Below are 22,364 nucleotides of genomic sequence, written 5' to 3' on the forward strand. Positions count from 1 at the left end.
TGGGTTTTCTCTGGACCATTCTCACATACACATATACTCATTCACATCCCCTATGTGGCTTAACCAGGGCCAACAAGACACAACTGTAAGAAAACAGGTTGATATTAGAATTTGTGACCATGAAACAGAGTTTTTCCTTAAACTGAGGCTAATTGGTTTGTACAGGGATGGAATACTCATCCTTGACTTCCTATGTCTTCATTCCACAAACCCAATTCAATGTAGCAAGCATTTATTGAGCATCTATTGTATGCCAACAGTGGGGTTAAGCTCACAGGTGAGACAAAGATGAACAACATTTGGGTGCAACTAGCATGTGCCATAAAGTTACCAAACATCCTTGTACGTTATTTGAGTCAGATGGTGTTTGACTAGACAAGAGGGATCCTCTTGCAATCACATGCCTCCTTCCTCCAAGTCTGCCTTCAGCATCCTTCTCAGCTCATTCCTCAAGATCATCACTACAAATCAATGGGAGATGAAATCTATCCACCATACTTGGACCAAATGATCCATAATATTGAGTCCAAGTCCAATATTTGGATTATTTAGAGCCTTATATTTCTGCTGATAATAGCCCCATTTCGAATTTAAAGTAGCTTCTGAAAACAGGCCAAGGACAACCACTTTGATGTGACTGCCATCACTTGTGCTGACAGTGCAACCCTGCCGCTCTTCTTTGTATGAATTTTCAGACAGACTGGCCATTCTGAATTCAACAGCTAGGTAATATTATCTCAGAAATGTATCCTGTGGCCTAATGGAGTTTTGGAGGTTTGGGGATCAGACAGACCTGAATTCCAATCCTGAGCCCCAAACTCTCCAGCTGTGTAACCTTGAGCAATCTGTCTGAGCATTAATTTCCTTATGTGAAAAATGGGGCTAGAATTGGTCTCAGCAGGACTGTTGTGACGATTAATGGAAGGCTGTAAAGAAACCCCAAAGATCAGCTGATAACAAGAGTTCCATCAGAGGCAGCCAACATCACCATTGCAAGTTACCGTCCAACTTACGTTTCACGTACAGTCGGCCTATAACCTTAGCGGTTCCATATCTGTTGGACACTTCACACACATAGCTGCCTGAGTCTGAGGGACAAGTGTTCTCAATGAGCAGCCCTGTCACGGTCTTATGGAACCTTCCAGAAAGTTCCAGGGGCATGTTGTCCTTCAGCCAGCGGTAATCTGGCTCAGGGTGCCCAAGCGCTTTGCAAGGCAGCTCCACACGCTGCCCTGCCATGGCTTTGCGATGATCAAACCCATCCAGTATGGACGGGGCTGAGTTCGCTGGGTCTGCAGAAGAAAAGAAAAGTCTTAGATACAGTGAATGAGGAGTTGAAATGGATGTTTAGAATCACAGGGCCTCGTGTATAATTTAAATTCTATACATCACACCAACTATTAATATAAATCTTTAAAATTTTGTAGGTGAACAGAAAAAAAATACGCTATTCATATAAATTTCTTCTGCTCAGAATTTGCAAATGGTTGAAGCAGAAAAGGTCTTCCTTCTCACTCTCTACTAAATAACTAAGAACTCCAGAACTGGCATGCTCGAACAGGAGTTGCTGGTTCAGGCCAAGAGCTGGGTTGTGTTATAACCAGAGAATGTCAGACTTCCCCTTTCAAAACAGCAACAGTAGCAGAAAGTTGTTTCACATTAGTAAAATTTATTTCACAAAAAAAGAGTTTTACCTATAGTTATTGAATTTGAATTTGAATTCATTTATTCATTTCACAATATGGTTTGAGCCCCAAGTCCAGGACTAGCACAGAGTTAGGCCTTGGAGACGCAGTGGTGAACAAGAAAGGCGAAGATGTGCCCTCATGAAGCTTCCATTCTAGTTGGGTGGATGTGTGTGTGGAGTGGTCAGCAACGTATAGGTAAACAGATGCATACAGGTAATTTAGCATGCAGTAAGTGTGCAATGAAATAAAAGAGAATGACACAACAGAGAGAGTGAAGGTATAGGTGTTGGGGGTGGAGTGTAGGGGGCTTTGGGGATGGTCTTCATGGATGGTCTCTCCAAGGAGAGATAAAGGAATGAAGACCATCAAGTTGTGGAAAGAATTACATGCTTAATAAAATAAGAAGTTTCCAGATTATCACTTATGACAGGGCTCTGGTTTTAAAAAGTCATAAACAATGTATAATTAGCCTGTTCTCCCAAACGATGTTTAACTTGCATTATATTCTTGAGCCAGATGAGGAAAAGGATAAAACAGTCTCAAGAACTGGGTCAGTGGAAACCACTCAGTTCAATGTCTGAGCTTGCTTGGAGGAAGTGACATTCTAAGGGATTATTACGAAGAACATAAAAATAGGGATCCTTGATTGGGTGCTAAAAATACAACTCAATGATCTTTCCTTGCCATCTCTTCTAATTCTTCCTGTTCAGAATTGCACTAGACCACACACGTGAGCGGCCACACTGGTGTCCACAAAGATATTATGGAACAGAAACGGGCTTCTAACTCCTGATATGTTTTATCTTTGTGTTGGCGGGAAAAGCGCCACAGCCATGTTTTATCTTTGTGTTGCCGGGAAAAGTGCCACAGCTGTTTTACTCTATCTGAAATGAAATGCTGTGGTTCCTTAGTCAGCCACCAGGGGCAATCATCAGGAATGAGTGAAAACCCCAAAAATGTTCAGTGGAAACTGCTTCCGCTGTGGCTTTTCTTTGCATCATCAGAGATAGGAAACCTTGACAAACTTGCAGCTCTTTTCACTTTGCTGCTGCCTTCTGAGAACAGTGTGAATGTCCTCATGGGATATGCTAAGGGGACCTAAATAATCTCATAAGGAATTCATGACTGAGTTTCCAGGACTCTTCTGAAGTTCCACCATTCATTAACTGAAGAATTCCATGTTCCCTAATTACCTTCCCTCATGTGTTTGAGCGTGGGGCTCCAGAGGCGTTACAGACAGACAAGTCCACAACGCCAGGTACAGAGGCCTTGCCGGTGAAGGTCTTATCACTTTATCCCGCCTCCTGGAGGAAATTACAGATGGACTTGAGAAAGTGTTGCTTTGAAGAACAAGCTACTTTCTTGGGGGCTAACTAGTTACAAACTCTGTCATTTTGCTTAGAGTAGGAGGCAGGATTAGGGTTGGAAAAGGCAACACAAAGAAGGAGTCACTCCTTTGGTGGGGGTGGCTAATAAAAATTTTTGCAGGAGAAGCCCACAATCTTAGGAAACAAGAGGTGCCCATTTCCAACGCTAGTCATAAAAAATCAATACTCAATGACTGCGCTTAAAAATTTTATTCTGACTAAAACTAATTATTGATACAAATTTTTCAAATAGGTTTAAGAGAGTTCTGTATAATTATGATGACTTTTTTTTGTTGTTGTTGTTAAAGATTTTATTTTTTCCTTTTTCTCCCCAAAGCCCCCCGGTACATAGCTGTATATTCTTCGTTGTGGGTCCTTCTAGTTGTGGCATGTGGGACGCCGCCTCAGCGTGGTCTGATGAGCAGTGCCATGTCCGCGCCCAGGATTCGAACCAACGAAACACTGGGCCGCCTGCAGCGGAGCGTGCGAACTTAACCACTCGGCCACGGGGTCAGCCCCTATGATGACTTTTTAAGAAAAATGAATGGGACAATTGGATATCTGTATCAAAAATAAGAATTTGGAGCCTTACTTCATACCACCTACAAAAATTAACTCAAAATGGATCATAGACCTAATTGTAAGAGCTAAATCTATAAAATTTTTAGGAGAAAAGATAGAAAAAATTCTTTGTGATCTTGGGTCTGACAGAGTTCTTAAACACAACACCAAAATAAGTGGCAAGTAATCAACATATTAAATTTCATGAAAATTAAAATATTTTATACTTTCAAAGATATCATTAAGAAAATAAAGTAAGAAGCAACATACTGGGAGAATATATTTGCAAATAATATTTCTGATAAAGGACTTATATCCAAGAAATATAAAGAGCCCTTACATGTCTATGATAAGAAAAAACCCAAGCAATAACAGGGCAAAAGATTTGAATAGATAAATCACAACAGAAGAGATACAAATGATTAATAAGCACATGGAAAGATGCGCAGTATCATTAGCCACTAGGATGATGCAAATTAAAACCACAGTGAGTTACTGCTTCACCCCCACTAGGACGGCTGCAAGAAAAACATGAACAACAAGTGCTCCTCAAGGTGTGGAGACGAAATGGAAGCCTCATACGTTCTTGGTGGGAATGCAAAATGGTGCAGCCACTTTGGAAAACAGTTTGCTAGTTTCTTAAAATGTGAAACTTCAATTTACCATAAGGTCCAAAAGTCCCACTCCTGGATATCTACCTTAGAGAAATGAAATGTATGTTCACTGAAAGAGTGGGTTGTACACAAATATTCATAGCAGGATTGTTCATAATTGTCTAAAAGTGGAAACCATCTAAATGTTCATCATTTAGTAAATAGATAAACAAAATGCATATATACATACAATGGAATACTATTCAGCAATAAAAAAGAGTGAACTACGGATACATATTACAACATGGATGAACCTCAAAAGATTATGCTAAATGAAAGAAGTCTGATACAAAGCCACATACTCTATGATCCAATTTATATAAAATATGCAGAAAATGCAAATCTATAGGCAGTAGATTAGTGGTTGCCTGGAGCTGGGGCTGGGAATTGGAATTCACTGCAAATGGCAGGAGGGATATTTTTGGATAATAGAAATGTCCTACAATTGAATTATAGTGATGGTTGCACCATTCTATATATTTACTGAAATGATTGAATTGTATACTTAAAGGGGGTGAGGTTTATGGCTGGTAAATTAAATCTCAACAAAACTATTTTATAAGAAAAGAATGGGGCATTTCTTTTCCTGCTTTAAGTACACAACTCAAGCAACGCTTGAGACAGGCTCTCCTGGGGACGTTTGTCCATACACAGAATTAATACAACCGAAAAGCATTGTGTTTAATTTTCACCCCTTTGCCTTCAAACGTTTTATCTACATTTTCAAAAGTTAGTTTTTATCACAAAAATTTGCAGATACACAAAATTAGAGAGAATAATATAATACATCCCATATATTCATCACCCAGACTTAACAGGCATCAACATTTTTTCTTCTTTGTCTATTTGTTTATTTCTCTATAGTCTTCGCTTTTGTTGCTGACACATTTGAGTCAAATCATAGAATCTATGTTATCTTATCACTGTATCATGAGAATGTTTTGCTAATAAAAATAAGAGTTTCCTCATATGATCACAATACCAATATCACACAATAGTCATCATAACCCTTGGTATCATCTATTATCTACTACACATTAATTTTTTCCTGATAAGCTAAAACAAGCCTTATGATTATGATTATTACTATTATTATTACAATGGAGGTAATTAAGTCAGGATTGTTCTGAAGTTAACATTTAGTTATTATGTATCTTGAGCCTCTTTTAATCCAGAGCAAACCTTCCTCCTTTTTTCTCTCTCATGTCTTTGACTTGAAGAAATCAGGTGAGTTGTCTATGGGAAATCCCACATTCCGAATTTGTTTCTTCACAGTGTCATTTAACATGCTCCTCTATTGCCAATTTTCTTATGAACTGGAATTTAGTTCTAATGGATCAACTAGATCAAGTTCAACCTTTTTTCTTTCTCTTTGCATCCACAAAATGTGTGGCTTTTCCACACAGTGTTGCTAAATTGATCAGCAAGCTCAGGTGATAATGTTTGTCTGAATTAGTTATTTTATTAAGGGTTGAAAACGGGATTTTCTAATTTTTTTTAATTTCCTTTGTAAGTAATTAGATAATTACATAGATGTAATTATTCTATAAATAAGACCTTTCCTTCCTGAACTAGGGTTGTCTGGTTATCTTGAAATACAGTAACTATAGAAAAGACAGGGAGAATTTTTGTTGCTCTCCTTAATCATCAACTATCAAGACTTAGTGCCCTAGATACTGCTATGTAGACCAAGGAGATTCTTTAAATATACATATATATATATGTAGTGCGTGTGTGTGTGTGTGCGTGTGTGTGTGTGTGAGAAAGATAGTCCCTGAGCTAACATCTGTGCCAACCTTCCTCTACTTTGTATATGGGATGCTGCCACAGTATGGCTTGAAGAGTGGTGTGTATGTCTGTGGCCAGGATCCAAATCTGGGAACCCCAGGTCCACTGAAGAGGAACATGCGAACTTAACCACTATGCCACTGGGCCGGCCCCCCAATGAGATTCTTATTATTGGTTTTGCTATTATTAAAAGGATATGTATGTGTAAGTGTATGTGTACATACATGTGTGTGTATATAATCATAAGGAACCCAAGAGTTTAAAAAATATTTGTTATCAGTTATGTGCAATCATTATTTTTGACATTCAGCTCATCACACTTTTGACCAATGAGATCCCTTTTAGAAGTTGGCTTCTGTATCATTTTGACAAGACTCCATTAATGTTTAAGCTCATCTTATACAGTTGCTGTCCCAGACCTATAATCCACCGTTCTTCCAAGAACACATCGTCCCTTTTAGTGGAGAATGATATTTACAGGAGACAGTGATGTAGACGTTAGATGTGCTTGTTGCTATTGGTTGCCCAGTGCTTCTGGCCTCTTCAGTGAAAAGACCTTGGAAATATGTATTCAAAAACATAAAAAATGAGTGCATACTGCTAGCTTTAACTGGAATTTAGCAATTCAAGGATTTTACTTTAGTTCTTTGATTTTAAACTTTTTTCTTACACTGAAAATCTTGGTTCCAAATAAAAATAACACAAATATAATTATTTCCCCCTCTTCTATTATAGCCAGCCCTTGTGGTCTACTGGTTAAGATTTGGCACACTCACTGCCTTAGTGTGGGTTTGTTTCCTGGGCAGGGAACCACACCGCCCATCTTTTGAGTGTCATACTGTGGAGGCTGCATGTTGCTGTGATGCTGAAAGCTATACCACCCGTATTTCAGGGTCACCCATGGTAACAGGTTTCAGCAGAGCTTCAGACTAAGACAGACCAAGAAGGAGGACCTGGCCACCCACTTATGAAAAAAATTGGCCATGAAAACCCTTTCAATAGCAGCACATCCAGAAAGTGAGAAAGACTGGGCAGGAGTCAGAATCAACTTCATGGCACTAACAACAAACTCCTATTATATTTCCCATAATAAATATAAATAAATATATTTTCAAGAAATAACACTAACAATATTTTTATGAATAATACATTTTTCAAAAAATAATACTAGTAATATAGACCTTGAGGATACTGCGCTCCGTGAACTGCCCGACAGAGAAAGGCAAATACCATATGATTTCACTCATGTGCGGAAGATAAAACAATAAGAACAACAAACAAACACACAGATTCCAAAGGGTAAGGAATTGGTGGTTAAGGGTAAGGGGGTTGGGGAAAGGGTGAACTGGGCAAAGGGGCTCATTCGTATGGCGAGATGGCAACTGGACTTTTGATGGTGAACACAATTTGAGTGCATACAGAAGTTGAATTATAATTATGTACACCTGAAATCTATAAAATGTTATAAACCAATGTCACCCCAATAAAAAAATAAAATAAAAAATTAGGCAACCAAATGAATTTTAGCAATTTATTTTAAGCTGTATTTATCTTTATATTTTTCATAGATATATAGTCAAAAATTATGTCTTAAAAAGTTACTTGAAATAATTATTTTCTATGTTTGGTTACCTCAACTACTCAATATGCATGCAGATTCATTTGCTTCAGTATATTTTCCATTTTTAACATTCATTTTTCAACAATATTTTGAAATATAAACCATCTGTGTGATTTTAAAGTTGAAACTATGTAACAAGATATATTCAAATAAGTCTTATTTGCCTCCACGTCCTTTCTACTTTTTCCCCTAAAGGCAAGCAAATTTATTAAGTTTTTAGGTTACTTTTCTAATATTGCTTTTCACAATGAGAAGATCTACATATATTCTCCCACCTTCCTTACATGAAAGACTGCATGCTATATATACTGTTCTGCACCTTCCTTTTATCATCTAACAATATATCTTGGCTATTACTCCATTTTGGTTATAGAGATCATCTCCATTCCTTTTTCTGCCTGTATACTACTCCATTCAGTGTCTGCACCATGATTTATTTAATTATCCCCTATTGATGGATATTGGGGTTGCTTGCAAGATTTTACTAGTATAAGTAATGCTGTGATTATTAACTTTGCACATAAGGCATTCTTTTGCCACTTTATCATTGGGGAAGTTTCCTAGCTGTAAAACTAGGGAAAAGGTAACAATTGACATAGAACAGGTAAAGAGAAAACATTTTCAAATTCAGAGGAGAAATCACTGAATTCTGGCTTATGTTTGTGCTTGCCCTTGAAAGACATGTAGGCTTTGGCTGTTTTTAGAATGTGAATGGAGAAGAGGAATCCAGAGAGAGCATGGCCAAAGACAGTAAGTGTGTGTTCAGGTGACAATGTTTTCAACTATCCCAACATTTAACAACCTTCCATCACTTCTCCTCACAAAGCATCAATACCAATAAAATATCCGTTGCATGGAGCAATTTTACATTCTAAAGCTATAAGGGCAAAGTCCAGGTATTTTGCATTTGATTTTCTAATGCTGAGATGGACATTTCACACTTCCAGACTGCTCCATGAAACGTTAATGCATCACTGTGTGGACGCATTGCTTACTTGTTGGACAGATAACAAGTGAATTGTGAAGATTATGCAACAAGTCGACGTTTTGCCAAAGTATAAGTCCCAAGGCACAAAACTAACATATTTACCAGGGTGGAATCAACTGCTTTCAGATTTTCTTCCCTTGAGAATAATCCTGAAAGTGGGGGAGGGAAGACGCAAATATACTTTTAATTTTATATGTGTGTGGTTTCCCCAAACAACATTGGTAGGCCCAATATGGGGACCAAGAGGTATGTTCCACATGATGCTCTCCTCCCTCAGAGCTATGCATGGTGGGAAGCATCATGGTGTTGGTCAGTATTGTCCATGACAGAACATACAAATACGGAGGTCAAGGAGGTGTTGTCTTCAAATAGGGTCAAAGGAATTTGGAGTTTTACAAGACATGAAATGACTTGACTTGGAATCTCTATATTTGTGTTGTATTGGTATTGGTTTAAAAGACTTTAAGTTGCTAAAATATTTCGGAAAAAGACTGAAGGCTTCATTTTAGTCAGGAAGTCCACAATTTTGGTTGAGTCTTCTCAGGACGCTAACAAAGGAATAGCAGAAATGGCAAACACAGTCTCAATGAGTTTTTACCTGACACAAAAAGTCTAGCACTGTTGCTCTGCCTCGTCTCCCCGGTGTATCTGTGTCGCGTGATACAGCGGTAATTATATAATCCATCTTCATTCTGTACATCTTTAATATACAAGGCTCCCATGGATGTGATGAGAAATCTAGATCCTGAAACAGAGGAAAACCATTACCCAATTAAAATAGCACAAAAGCAACCCAATTACGTAAACCGAGTCGTTGAATAGTATTTTTTCACCTGAAGGAAACTCGTGTAAAGGCTAACAACAGGTGTGTGATTGTTACTTTAAGGTCCAAGCTGTTTTAATTTTTCAACTATCATAAATTATCAGTTTTTACTAAATATGATACTCAGTAGCTATATTCTTAGAAAATCTAATCTCATGAAATAATTCTTTAGGTCATGTATTTGTCTTACAGCAAGAGTTGGCACATAATTGGCACAGAGCTAATTTAGCAGATTTTCTTTGACAATCAGTTTTTTCTTAGAATAAGACAAATTAAGAGAGTATTAACTTCCTTTCGTAAATTACCACCTCACGAAAGTATAAACTTTTGCCTCAGTTTGAAGTGTTTCAATAAACACACAAAAATGTTAGATTATAAAGCAATAAAATATTCGACAAATTTTCAGGAAAAGATTATCTTATTTCCTCATGGTAATAACCAACATTTATCACTATCTTCTAAGACAAAGATCAAGTCTTCCTGTATTCAGTGTTTTAGAGTACTCTGCTGTTTCTTAATACCTACTCAAATAATTGACAACAACTATTTTCGCCTCAGGGAGAAAAAAATCATACTCAGCCATTCCTCTTTCATATTAGCACAGAACATGGTGACCTCTCTCTGACCTGTGGGTTTGTTTTTAACCTGTGGATTGTGCAATTTAGTTTTAAAATTAATTGTCCATATGTGATCTGTGATTTTTGCCTGTACAACTCTAGTTGTGCAGAAATGGCCGACGCTCAGAGATCAAATATCAGTGTTGCTTTAAGAAGAACGAGGATTTTTTTTCCTCTGAAAATGTAAATATTTAAAGATAACTTTCAGTGTTCAATTAGACTTTGATGATAAACCAAATAAAGGCAAAAGAGCAAACCACAAAGTGAGTTTTTGCTCCAACATGGCGGGTGACTCAGTACATTTTCTGCCACTGTTGGACTTTTTTCTATGGAATATTTCTGCATCTGATACAATTCTACCTGAAAGATAATGTGATTTTGTCTCTTTGGGAAAAGACTAAGATGCCAAAAATTCCCCTTCTTTTATTGTTTGTTTTCCTCAGGTTCATTTGAACCTTGCTTTGGTTTATTCTCATCGGAATTTACCAGGAGTCTTGACTTCATTAATGTTAGGTCTCAAATATTTAAGTTGTGAACAAAATTCCTACAGGTCTTGTTTATTTCTTGTAAGGACTACACTTTATTCAGTTTTTATACTTTATTCAACTTTATTCAGTTGCTCAAAGTAAAAATGGCTTATGATTTCTTATGCAAGATGAGAGCAATTCAAAATGACATAGATAAAAAGAATCATAAGCATGAATCCAGGAGAAGCTTTTCAAAAGAATACAAATTAACTACTAAAATAGTATAAAATATCTTGAGTAATAAATTAACTTTTAAACAATTCTAATCAGTTACTTATTTAAAATACGCTATAAATATGCTAATATTAGAACAGCTTGAAAAGCAAATGCTGTATATTCTAGATACTTTTGCTTTATCCTCCCCCCAAAAAGGACTGCATTTGAAAATACCTTTTACCGCTTGTCATATGTCATCAGACACCAAACATTTCTTACCAATACACATTGTGCATAATTGAAACATTTTTTCTTTCAATATATTTTGCATACTTATATAATGTTTTAATAACCAATTCCTTTAAAGCACAGAGTAAAGGACAGAAAAGAGGGACAAAAATGATAATGTATGTAATCCCTGTCACCTTCTTAACAAGCAGGATTTTCATCAGGATTGACAGGCCATCAGCAGTGGCAGAATGTAAGCGGAAAGCGTTCTGTGCGCCGTCCCTCGGAAGTGTTGGGAAATGCGCAAGGGCAGAGCAGCCGCAAGCGACAACGTGCGTTCCTTACCCTGCTCATCCCTGAGAAGACTCTATCCTCCAGGCACAGTTAATTTAATCACTCACTTCGCTCCTGTAATATCTAACTTTTTTTTTACCCACTTAGCATGCAGAATAAGACTCTCTTAAGACATGTCGTATCAGAAAAGCTTGAACCTTGTCTGTCTTAAATATTTTGTGAGATATTCACACAAAGTAAGAAGGAGTGGACTGAAAGACTGCACTTAATTTGAACTATCTCTGTGTAGCCCCTCCTTTCTCATTGAAACTCATCTCAAAATTGATAAGCATTTTAAAACATAAAATAAGGATGAAGAACAGAAGCCTTTGAACAGGAGAGGGCCCTGAAGACCCCAATGAGGGTCCAGTCCGAACTCCCAAGACATGTGGAACTCTCAGGGGACAAAGAGGGCACACAAAGTAACTCGAGTGTCAGATGTCTTGTCTCCATGGTGACCAGGAATCATTTTAACTACTTCCTGACTTGCCATGGAACCCCACTTCCCGCCTTGCATCACCAGGGGTTTTGTACCATATAGAATAAATAGTTTGTTCACAGCCTTAAATGGGATTGAAGAATGTGCTTCTGTTAAAATAGGCAAATATTAAAATACAAAATATCGCTATTAATAAACTGCACACGCAAACTCTCTGCCTGTCTCTGTCTCTCTGACTTTGTCTCTCTCTCTCTCACATACACACATACACACACACACACACATATCACTTTACTGCTCAGAACTATCTGGTAACATACAACTGTGCGAAGCCAAAATTTTATAGGTCACTTTATTTCCCTTGGAAAACTATTAGCACTTTAGATGGAAGCCTTTCTAAAATAAAGTACATACTTTTTGTCACGTTAAACACATTGTAAATCAGTCAACGGACAATAGTGAATGGTTCTGGGATTCGGGGTCATCACTGTGGACATTGATCACTGAATCACGCTGCTCAATTATTACAGGGATGTCTCAGAAACTATCCTGGCTTCTCAATATGCAGTAAATGGTCCCCAGGTCTTTAAGCCCCTGGTTCTGTCTTAATAGTTTATCTGCTCCCTCCTTTACTAGCAGGGTATCAGCTGTTTATCTCTGTGCTGTCAATATCCCAGTCCACACACTCACAATGTGATGCATTCAATATGCTGAGAGGTAGAAACGAGACATATCAAAGCTGTTAGAACTTTGCATAAACTAAGAGTAAATGGGTTATGATAAAGGGCTGGAGTGATTCTCCAGTGTTAGCTGACATGAGCTTGTATGTTAGTGCCACTAAAATAAACCCACGGCTTGGTACCAGTTCAGCCAGCCTGGCTAAGCTCAGCACAGGGACTAGCAGAATATTTCCATCTAGAGACATAAAACCACCAAAGAAAATGGAAAAGTTGCACAATTGGGAATGTTGCAGGAACATCCTGGGTAGATGATGTACAGCCACGTTCCTCCCACAGTGCGGAGCAGTGGAGAACGCATAGAGAGGTTTTCTGTACAATAGCATCAGAGGGAGAAATTAAAATAGCAACAGTTGTAGAAACCCATTTTGCCCAACTAGGTGTAGCTGAAGATCTGAGCTGCAGAAAGTAAGCATGTGCGGCCTCCAGAAGGGAGCGTGTTGGAGCTGATTCTAGGAGGCAAAATGTGTTATGAGCGAGCAGGAAGCCAGAGCCAAATGGTAGACCCATTCACTGGACCAGCACTGTCCTGGCCTCCTGGAATCTAGAAAAGCGTGAGACACAGCCTCTGCATTCAGGAAGCTTACAATCCAAACAGCTTTGAGTCTCAGGATCAGACACAAGGCATTGAGGTGAGAAAACAGGACGGGAGGGAAGAAGCTGGAGTAAAACCAGGGAACAGACATTATCCTTGTCTCACCTGAATGAAGGAAACCACCAACGTTTAGGGAGGAAAACTGGTGCTTATCACCAAGCCTGTATTTATCCTTGAATACTACTCTGATATAAGTAATTAACTTTATATATGAAAGCATCCTTCATTAATCTGCCTGTTCCATCTACTCAGCTAATTTTTTTCACGTCCTTATAAAGAATCAAATTGAAAGATCTTTTCCTGGTTCCAGGTGGAACAAGCTCACGCACCTTGAGAGAATCCTCTGGTGGAGGAAAATAATCTAGGTTTTAGAATCCAGTGGATTTGCCTTAAACCTATCAACGTTGCTTTCTAGTTGTGTGGCCTCAAAAAACACATTCAACCTCTTTAGACTTTGGTTTGATCACCCATGAAAGACAGATGATGAGGATGAGGAGTAACATCCTCCCCATCTGAGCAAGTGAGTAGAACAGTTTGTTCTACTGTTGAAGATTAGATTAACACATAGAGGTCATCTAACAAATAGCCACGCGTTAAAAATGGTATCTGCAAAAGTAAATGTCATGTTTGCTATTCTGCTGTTTTGATAGGATAAGTCAATCAACAGGATGTGCATAATGCTACCCAAGGCCATCAGGCCTGCTTAAGCCACACACGGAAGAGTCCATGGACACACACACAGTAGGGCACACTTTTACTTGTTCATTTATTTGCTTACATATGTGAGGCAACCTCCTGTATCAGAAAAAAAGCATCAAAGTAGAAATGACTTAGATGAGTTTTACATCACAATTCTGCCAGTTGGATCTGTGTTACTACAGGCGAAATATTTCCCCTCTGAGTCTGTGTCATACGACAGAGTCCTAACAGGGAGTAGAAAGCTATAACAAGGCCCACCGAGTACCTTTATATATCCCAGGGAGGGGCTGTGGGGAGAGGAGGGCTATAGAGACATTGTCTTCAGATATTCTGTCTGTAGTAGAAAGGGCTTTTCATGAAAACTCGGAGACTTCCTCTATGATCATTATCATGTTACTTGAAGAAGAATATTCCCCGGCATATTTTTCAGTATCTGAACACAAGATACATATTCTGAAGTTTTCCAATTAACCATTCCTCACCCCTCATATCTCATCCAAAGAAGGTCTTTCTGTTCCTACTTCTAAAATATCTCCTGAATCACCCAGTTTCATCTCTCTCTGCTGCACCACCCAGGTCTAGGAACCCCAAACTCCCAACACCATTCCCACCCCTGCTCCTCTCAGCCCATTCTTCACTCAACATCCGTGATCATTTAACACAACGAGTCATTTAAATCATTTGGTGTCTGGACAGAGTCCTGCTACACCAAAGCATTCATGGTGACCTATGATGGTTTATGCATTGACCTCCCTCTACTCTCTCCTTCTTCCACCATGCTCTGGACACACTGCCCTTCTTTTAATCGCTCTACTCGGAGGACCCTGAGCCCAGATCTCTACCTGGCTGGCTCCCTTCTCTCATTCTGACCTCAGTTCCTAAGTCAACTTTCCAGCATTGTCAGCCCACATTAACCACATCCATGGTCACTCACGCTCAGAGCACTTGATTTTCTTCTATCTGTGTGCAGTTATCTTGTGTGTGTTTGAGATTGGTTTAACATTTCTGTCCTCCAAGTAGAATAGCAGGAACTTGGTTTGTCTTGTTAAATTTTCATCTCCATTACACAGAACAATGCTTGGCTATGCTACCCAAAAATACCTGTTAAAGAGATGGGTGGATGAAACAGTCCATTATTGCTTGTACACAAAATGTCTCTTCTTAAGTCTAGGTAAAAAGAAAGAAGGCTAAAATGCCTCTTTTAAGATTTCAGCAGGAAATTTCCTAATGTACAACACACAAAAAGAATATTTTTCCCCTCTAGGAATGAGTATAATATATTCTTATATGAAAATGATTTTATTTTAAGATGTTGATGTTAATTACCCTTCATTATGCTCTCTGGCTTTTTCCTGTACAACCAGACTGTTAGATCTTCAATAAGGACAACATTATTTTCAGGAAGATTTTAAAAGCATATTTGATTTTTCACTTAGTCAGAAATATATCTGAGGGGATTTTTTGCTATTGCAATCTGAACTGAGCTAATAGTAATCAAAAGAACAGATGGTTCTTCTAATAAGACGCCTAACGGTAACACAACACAACGAAACTTTCATTAGCTGTGCCTGCCACCTCCAATTGACAGCCATAGTGTGTAATGAAACTGAGCTCCCTCCTAGGCAGTTTTCATAACAGTTTCTGGAAAATTCAAGGAACATAAGATTGAAATCTAAGTTCTAAGTATAGGGGAATAGAAATGAGACGAGCCTTTGAATGGACATCTTACATTTTTTAGTTTGAAAGTTAAATTAGCGTTAACTAAAATAGAAGTGGAAATAGAAAAAAAAAAAAGTGTATCTATATACATCCATGATAAAGTTAGCCAAGTCTCTTAATTCAGATGTAGATTTGGAATGGCATTTATCTTTCAGTTTGGTTCTGACGTGTGTCCTATTCTGGGACGCGATGGGTGGGTGCCAAGCCATGAGTAGATACAGGCATGAAGGAGCTACAGATATTTCTTGAGCAATTGAGTGGCCTGATAAAAATGACTGTTAAAAGAAAATTAAGTTGAAAGCTGCATATAAGAAAGAGAAAGGAGCAGGGCCCTAAGGTGAGACATCTAATCTGGTGTTACAGTTGAATTGTGTCCCCTCCAAAATTTGTAAGTTGAGTTCTAACCTTCACTACCTCAAATGTGACTGTATTTGGAAATAAGGTCATTGCAGACGTAGCTAGTTAAGATGAGGTCATACAGGGGTAGGGTGAGCCCCTGGTCCCATATGATGGTTGTCCTATAAAAAGGGGAAATCTGGGCACAGAGACATCTGGGTATTAATCCTAATCCTCATCAGAGCCAATAGGTGTTGTATGCTTAGGATGAGCCACCATTGCTAAGTGTTATACATTTTGACCAACTGAGTTCTCATGATGGCCCCATGGGGCAGGTACCTTACTTTATTTTATTTTTTTAAAGATTGCCACCTGAACTAACATCTGTTGCCAACCTCCTTTTGTTGTTCTTCTTCTTCTCCCCAAAGCCCCCCAGTACATAGTTGTATATTCTAGTTGTAGGTCTTTCTGATGGTGCTATGTGGGATGCCACCTCAGCGTGGCCTGAAGAGTGGTGCTATGTCCGCACCCAGGTTCCGAACCGGCAAAACCCTGGGCCGCCAAAGCAGAGCGGGCGAACTTAACGACTCAGGCACAGGGGTGGCCCCGTAGGTATGTTATTATTCCCATTTTTACAGATGAGAAAAGTGAGGAACAGAGGTTAAGTGACTTGCCCATGTTCATACAGCTAGAAGGATCCCAGCCAGCATGATCCCTCGGTGTTCTGGGTGGAGTCATGCCTCCCCCACTGCACTCCCTGGCTCTAGGTCACAGCCAGAGTGTGAGATAGTAAGGCCTATCTCACAGATAGTAAGGCCTATCTCACAACAGAAGCGATGAACACAGGAACATACATACACTAAAGAATCAACAGCGCTTGGTTGGGGAGAAGAGTGCTCCACGTGCTGAGTCTGAGGGCCTGATGGGATGTGGAAGCCTTGCCAGAACAGAGATGTCGGGGGAGGGATGTCTGTTTTAGGAAAGACAGGAGTTCCATCCTGAACATGCTGAGTCACTTAGAGTACCTGATAACAGTCAGGCTAGAGACAGAGTTTCTGGGATTAAGCTATACATATTGAGGAATGCTTTACGGGAACTGATACCAAAGAACCACATGGAGGGAGAATGAAGGAAGAAGGCCAGCAAAAGACACAGCAAGAGAGAGGTGGGACAGAGACTCAGGAGGGTGTGGGATTATGAAAGGACAGGGGAAGAGAGGCCTTCCAAGAAGATGGCGCAAACATCTCAGCTCTGTGTCTTCCTATCAGCATAACCCAGAACATAAACGTAACCTAAGGGGGCCTCTGTTTCCTCATCCATACAATGGGACAATAGTACCTTCTTGGGGCTATTGTGATACTAAAAAAGAACGTCCCTGTAAATGCCTGTTAGAGAAAGGCACTCTAGGACAGCTGTAATCTGTTGTAAAATATAATGACAAAATATCCCACTTGCTAGATCAATAAAAATGCTAAATATCTAGCTACGAACAGCTAGAAATACATAAAATGAACTTAAAGAATACTATAAATCATTACCAAAGGGCATCACAGAAGACCCGGAGAAATGAAGAGGCACATCCAACTCCAGGAGCAGATGACTTGATATTGCAAAAATGCCCATTTCCCACAAATGAAATGAATTACATTTTAATTGATTTCTGAACAGAATTTGTTTGGAACTGGACTGAATCGACGCAGATTAAAACAAGATGCTATTTTTCATCCAGGAGATTAGAAAGAAAATTAAAATATTTGATAATACGTAGTCTTGACAAGGATGGGGGAAATGAACACGGGCTGGTAGGAGGGTAAATTGGTGAAGACCTTCGTTCTTTTGGTGGGCAATCTGCTAGCATATTTCAAATGTAAGTCTTGCAAACATTTCGATCCAGCTTGTCCCCTTCAGAAACCTGGTCCTACGGAAACACTCGTACATGTGCACACATCAATGTATGCACAAGAAGTGCTCTGTAGTGTTGTGTAAAAAATTAACAGTTGTAAACAAACCTAAACGCCAATCAAGGGATGAATAAATAAATAAATTAGGGTACATCCATACTGCGCAGCCATTTAAAAGACAGTAAGGTAAATAAATATATACACACGCTCTGTGGAAAGATTTCCAAGACACAACATAAAGTGATGACAGAACGTTACGTACAAAAGGCAATGAATGTGTGCGTGTGTATACACTTGTGCATGTAAATGAAGAGACAGGAAAGATATTCACCAAAATGTTAACTATAGTAGCCTCTGAAGCCATGAGTAGATTAGGGGAAGGGAAGTGGGAATTGCATGTTTTATTTCACAGTCTCATGTATTCGCATATCTGACAAGAAGACTCTCTTAGTGCACTATTTGTGCAGTTGAAATTTATTTTGAAGAAGGTGTCAGTGGGTGGTGAGCATATGGACGCAGCAGGCGTAGACCAAACTCATTTGAGCAGCACGGCAGAGGGGAAGGAGAGAAATCTGGGATAATATTGATGTTGGGAGTAAATGTGTTGAAAGATGGCCTTCCGTTTTGCTTGGTTTTCTCTCTGATCACTTCTGTGCATGTTGAAAAGCAGAAGGGGAGGCTTTCAATATTTACCCTGGTCTTTGTAGCCCTTCCCCTCCGAACACTTGACCCCAAAAGTCTAAACCACTAAGCATGGATCTCCCCACCTTCCTAAGCTGCTTGGATAACACATGAGTTCACACCCAACTGCACTCCATCTCGTTGGTGTGTGTATATTAGGACTGCCTCTCCCAAATGGCAGCAGCCTCTCTGTAATACAGTAATCCTCAGTTTGCCTTACTCATCTTCTCTTTCCCTTCGCCTTGCACAATGCTGAATTAAATGATTGTTTGGACATTGATGACATACGTATTTTGAGTTTTTCCCCCAAGTGGGCTCAGTACAATAAGGCCTCACATGGTTGGGGCTTGCTATATTTCTGAAAGCATCATCAAGATATCCAAGGAATCGTGAGGCCCCAACATGGACCTTGAGCTGCTGGAAGAAATCACCTGCCTAGAATGAGGGACCTTGCCTCTGCACAGGGGCCACGAGGGCTAAGCTAGCAAGCCCGGGCTGGATTTGATAAGGAAGGAGCGATTGGGCATATAGATGTTCAAGTTCTTTCAAAGCAATCTCACAAAGACATTCTTCTTATGTAAATAAAATCCTCTCCGTGAAATTCTCCTGCAGTTAAATGAGGCTCAATTATACACGACTAATTCAACCGAGCACACTGCATTCCAACTGTATACCTAATTACCCTATTCAGGCTTTTAACGATCAGAGCTTCCTCTCGAGCAGATATTCCAGGCTGTCATTAATCTTTCCTCTAGTTAAGTTTCTAGTTATTTAAAAGAATAAATCCTTAGAAAGAATAGAATTTGATTTTTAAGAGAATTCTTTCAAGGGTATTTTAAAAGAGCCAAAGAATCTTATAAAACTTGAATTGCATTTATTCATTTGTACGATGAGCAAAACAGTTTTGGCCTCTAACTTCTAGGAGCAAATATTTTAGTCGGGGACAGACACAAAATTAGTAAATAGACAAAGAAAAGGATTACAAAGTGTGAAAAGTGCTCTTAAGAGAATTAAGACATGGATGTTGAATCTACTTTAGGAGAATTGCTGTTTAGACGGGGAGCCTGAGAGGAGGGTCTCTGTTCAGGGTGCATTTCAGATGAGGCACAGTGAATAGAAAGAGTAGGGCTGAGAAGAAAGAAGGAAAAATACGTGCAACAGTCCTGAGGTAGGAAAAATTGTGGCATGTTCAAGGCACTGAAATAAGATACATTTTGAAAATACAATTGATAGGAAGTAGGATTGGCTCAGATGCTAGAGTGAGGCAAAAGAATGAGGTCAAAGGCAACGCCCAGGTTTTGAGGACCGGAGCTGAATGTGGTGAAGAATGCCTTTGCTGGGAAGGAGAAGGCTTGGGGGCACACTGGGTATCCGTGGGTGACTTATTTTAGACTTGTGGGAATTAAAAGTGGCCCCTTACAGATTGTCGGAAAGGTAAGAAAATGAAGGCCATTAGGTCTGCTTGCTGCATCAGATTAGCTCACATTTAGAAGAGATGCATTAACATCATTCCTGTCCCAGGAGACTTCTGACTCTGCGGCTGAGAGGGAATGCCTATTTCACGTTGATCATCTGTTCCACTCGTGGCTGTGTGATACCGTGTAGATTAAAAAGCAACACGTTCAAAAAGGAAAAGAAAGTGAAGGAGGAGCAGACCACAGCATTTCGACCCACAATGAGTGTGCTTATCCCTTCTAACTACATTACGGACCCAAATGGGATGGAAGACCTTAGGTTTATTGGTGAAACACAGTGATGATTAATCATAACATTAGTTGGCCTGATGCAGAGGACATATGGTTTTGGGAAAGAATTTAGAAAAATGGGAGCCATTAAGAATGAAAATAGACACTATGTTGTAGCCACTTAATATTATGGGGTAACACTTTTTCACAATGGTGTGTAATGACCTATTAATGGGTTGTGAACTCAATTCTGTGGACCGTAACTTTAATTTTAAAAAGTAAAATAGAGTAGATAGAAGGAATTGGCGTGCATCAGAAATAGGAGGGGTATTTTATGAAGGTTTCATTTTAGTTCACGTGTGCCCATATAGGATTGTGTGTGTTTGCATATGTATGTGTCTGTGTATACGTGGGTACATACTGGGTCCCAAGATAAAATGTAATTTTTACTATGTATTTCTTACTGTGAGTCAGAGTGAAAAATGTTTGAAGAGCATGGCTCAGCACCCTGGAGATCCAGCTGTTCTCTCTTTGACTAGGTTCCCGATGTCCAAGCATGTCTAATTTGAGATTCTTAACGTCATCCCCTTAAACATGCCGACGGACAAGTCTATGAGGCCACAAATTTGGCTGCACTATAGCAACAGTGGTAGACAAAGCAGTTGATTTGTTTTCCAAACCACATCATTTGAAGGTCTTGGATTATGTCTGTTTCTTTATGACACATGAAGATATCTAAGGCAATTCCAATGAGTTTATTGAGCCATTTGCACAAATACTAACACAAGCACATACTTACAAAAACACCCCATGGTATAAATCATGTCATAATCAGCTTCTAGTGTCACCCCACCCCCAGAACCCCTTGACTTAGCCTGACCCAACGGGATTCGCTAGAAGGTTTAACACCAGCTTCCATGTCCCAGAGCTGATCATGAAATCCATTGCCTAGTGACATCTTTTGTAACAAAATGTTATTAACATAGTCATATAGCAATTGCCCACAATATGCAGAGCTGGTAATGGGGTTGAAGGTAACTCCATTACTAAAGGCTAATTCCTAGTAACAGGGAAAGGAAACACATCATAAATAAAAGTACAAACCTTACAAAGCAGGTAAAACAGCCCCTGTTGTATACACGAAAGTGTTGAGGTAAACAAAGATTGGAAATGAATATACCTATGATTAATCAGGGTGGGGCAGGAACCATTTGGTGCACAGGCCAACGAGATTCTACAGAGAAAGGCCATCAGAACACAGAGTGAGAGGTTTGTTCCCTGTATAAGTCTCCTTAATCCTTATGATTCTTTCAGAGGGAAAACCTCGAGAGAGTGACATTTACTGACCCCAAGCTGTGTGGCTACCCAGCTCCCCTCCACTAGGACTCTCAGTGGGGTTTTGTGGAAATGAGTTCTCTCTGCTACTTGTCCAACACCTGCTAATCTCCTTTTTCTTTTCTTTTTTTTGAGGAAGATTAGCCCTGAGCTAACATCTGTTGCCAATCCTCCCCTTTTTGCTGAGGGAGATTGGCCCTGAGCTAACATCTGTGCCCATCTTCCTCTATTTTACATGTGGGATACCTGCCACAGCATGGCTTGATGAGCAGTGTGTACGTCTGTGCCTGGGATCCGAACTGGCGAACCCCAGGCCACCGAAGTGGAGCATGTGAACTTAACCACTGAGCCACTGGGCTGGCCAGCCCCCCCTTTTTTCTTTTTTTTAAAGATAGGAAAAGTAAGCCACTCGCCTAGAGCCTTGGAAGGCAATTGTATCTGTACAGAATTTAATATTACTGTTTTGCTTTTATTGTATTTGAATTATATTAGTATTTTTATTTGCATATATAAATTATATATATTATATAATGGCCAGTGATACTATTTAAGGGTAGCAATGCAAATTTTCTTTATAATTCCATTGCTTTAAGAAAATGTAAGTTATTTAAAAGACAAAAATAAATGATAGTGTAGACAGTACTCAGTGATTGCAGAAATCATAACTGTGTTTCATGAATGACCAAAATTTCAGACGCACTATATTCATGATGCTTCCAAGAACAGGTGAGTTATACATTGTTCTTCGAGGAAAGGGATAGCCATCAATTGTTAGGAAGGGAAGATGAAACTACTCAGGACAAAGTAATAAGAAGTTGGCAAGTCATGTGTATGCCATATCTCTTTCTGTTGGGACAGAGAAATCTGAGCGCATGGAAGGCCAGCCC

General features: G+C 39.3%; 1 protein-coding gene across 6 annotated transcripts in view; it reads right to left on the minus strand.

Annotated features, from left to right (window-relative positions):
• The window catches only part of DSCAM (DS cell adhesion molecule), a 690,516-nt gene that overhangs the window by 274,893 nt on the left and 393,259 nt on the right, over nt 1-22,364 (minus strand). For all 6 annotated transcript variants that reach the window (XR_011433076.1, XR_011433077.1, XM_023630201.2 and 3 more), the window contains exons 4-5: nt 9,265-9,411; nt 1,014-1,292 (exon numbers count right to left, since the gene is read on the minus strand). Coding sequence is in view for 4 of the 6 variants with exons in the window: in XM_023630201.2 (XP_023485969.2) it covers nt 1,014-1,292; nt 9,265-9,411 (426 nt within the window). In the remaining 2 variants the exon portion in view is untranslated. The remainder of the gene's footprint in view (nt 1-1,013; nt 1,293-9,264; nt 9,412-22,364) is intronic.

This window comes from Equus caballus, chromosome 26 (assembly GCF_041296265.1).
Source record: "Equus caballus isolate H_3958 breed thoroughbred chromosome 26, TB-T2T, whole genome shotgun sequence".
Classification (NCBI taxonomy): Eukaryota; Metazoa; Chordata; class Mammalia; order Perissodactyla; family Equidae; genus Equus; species Equus caballus.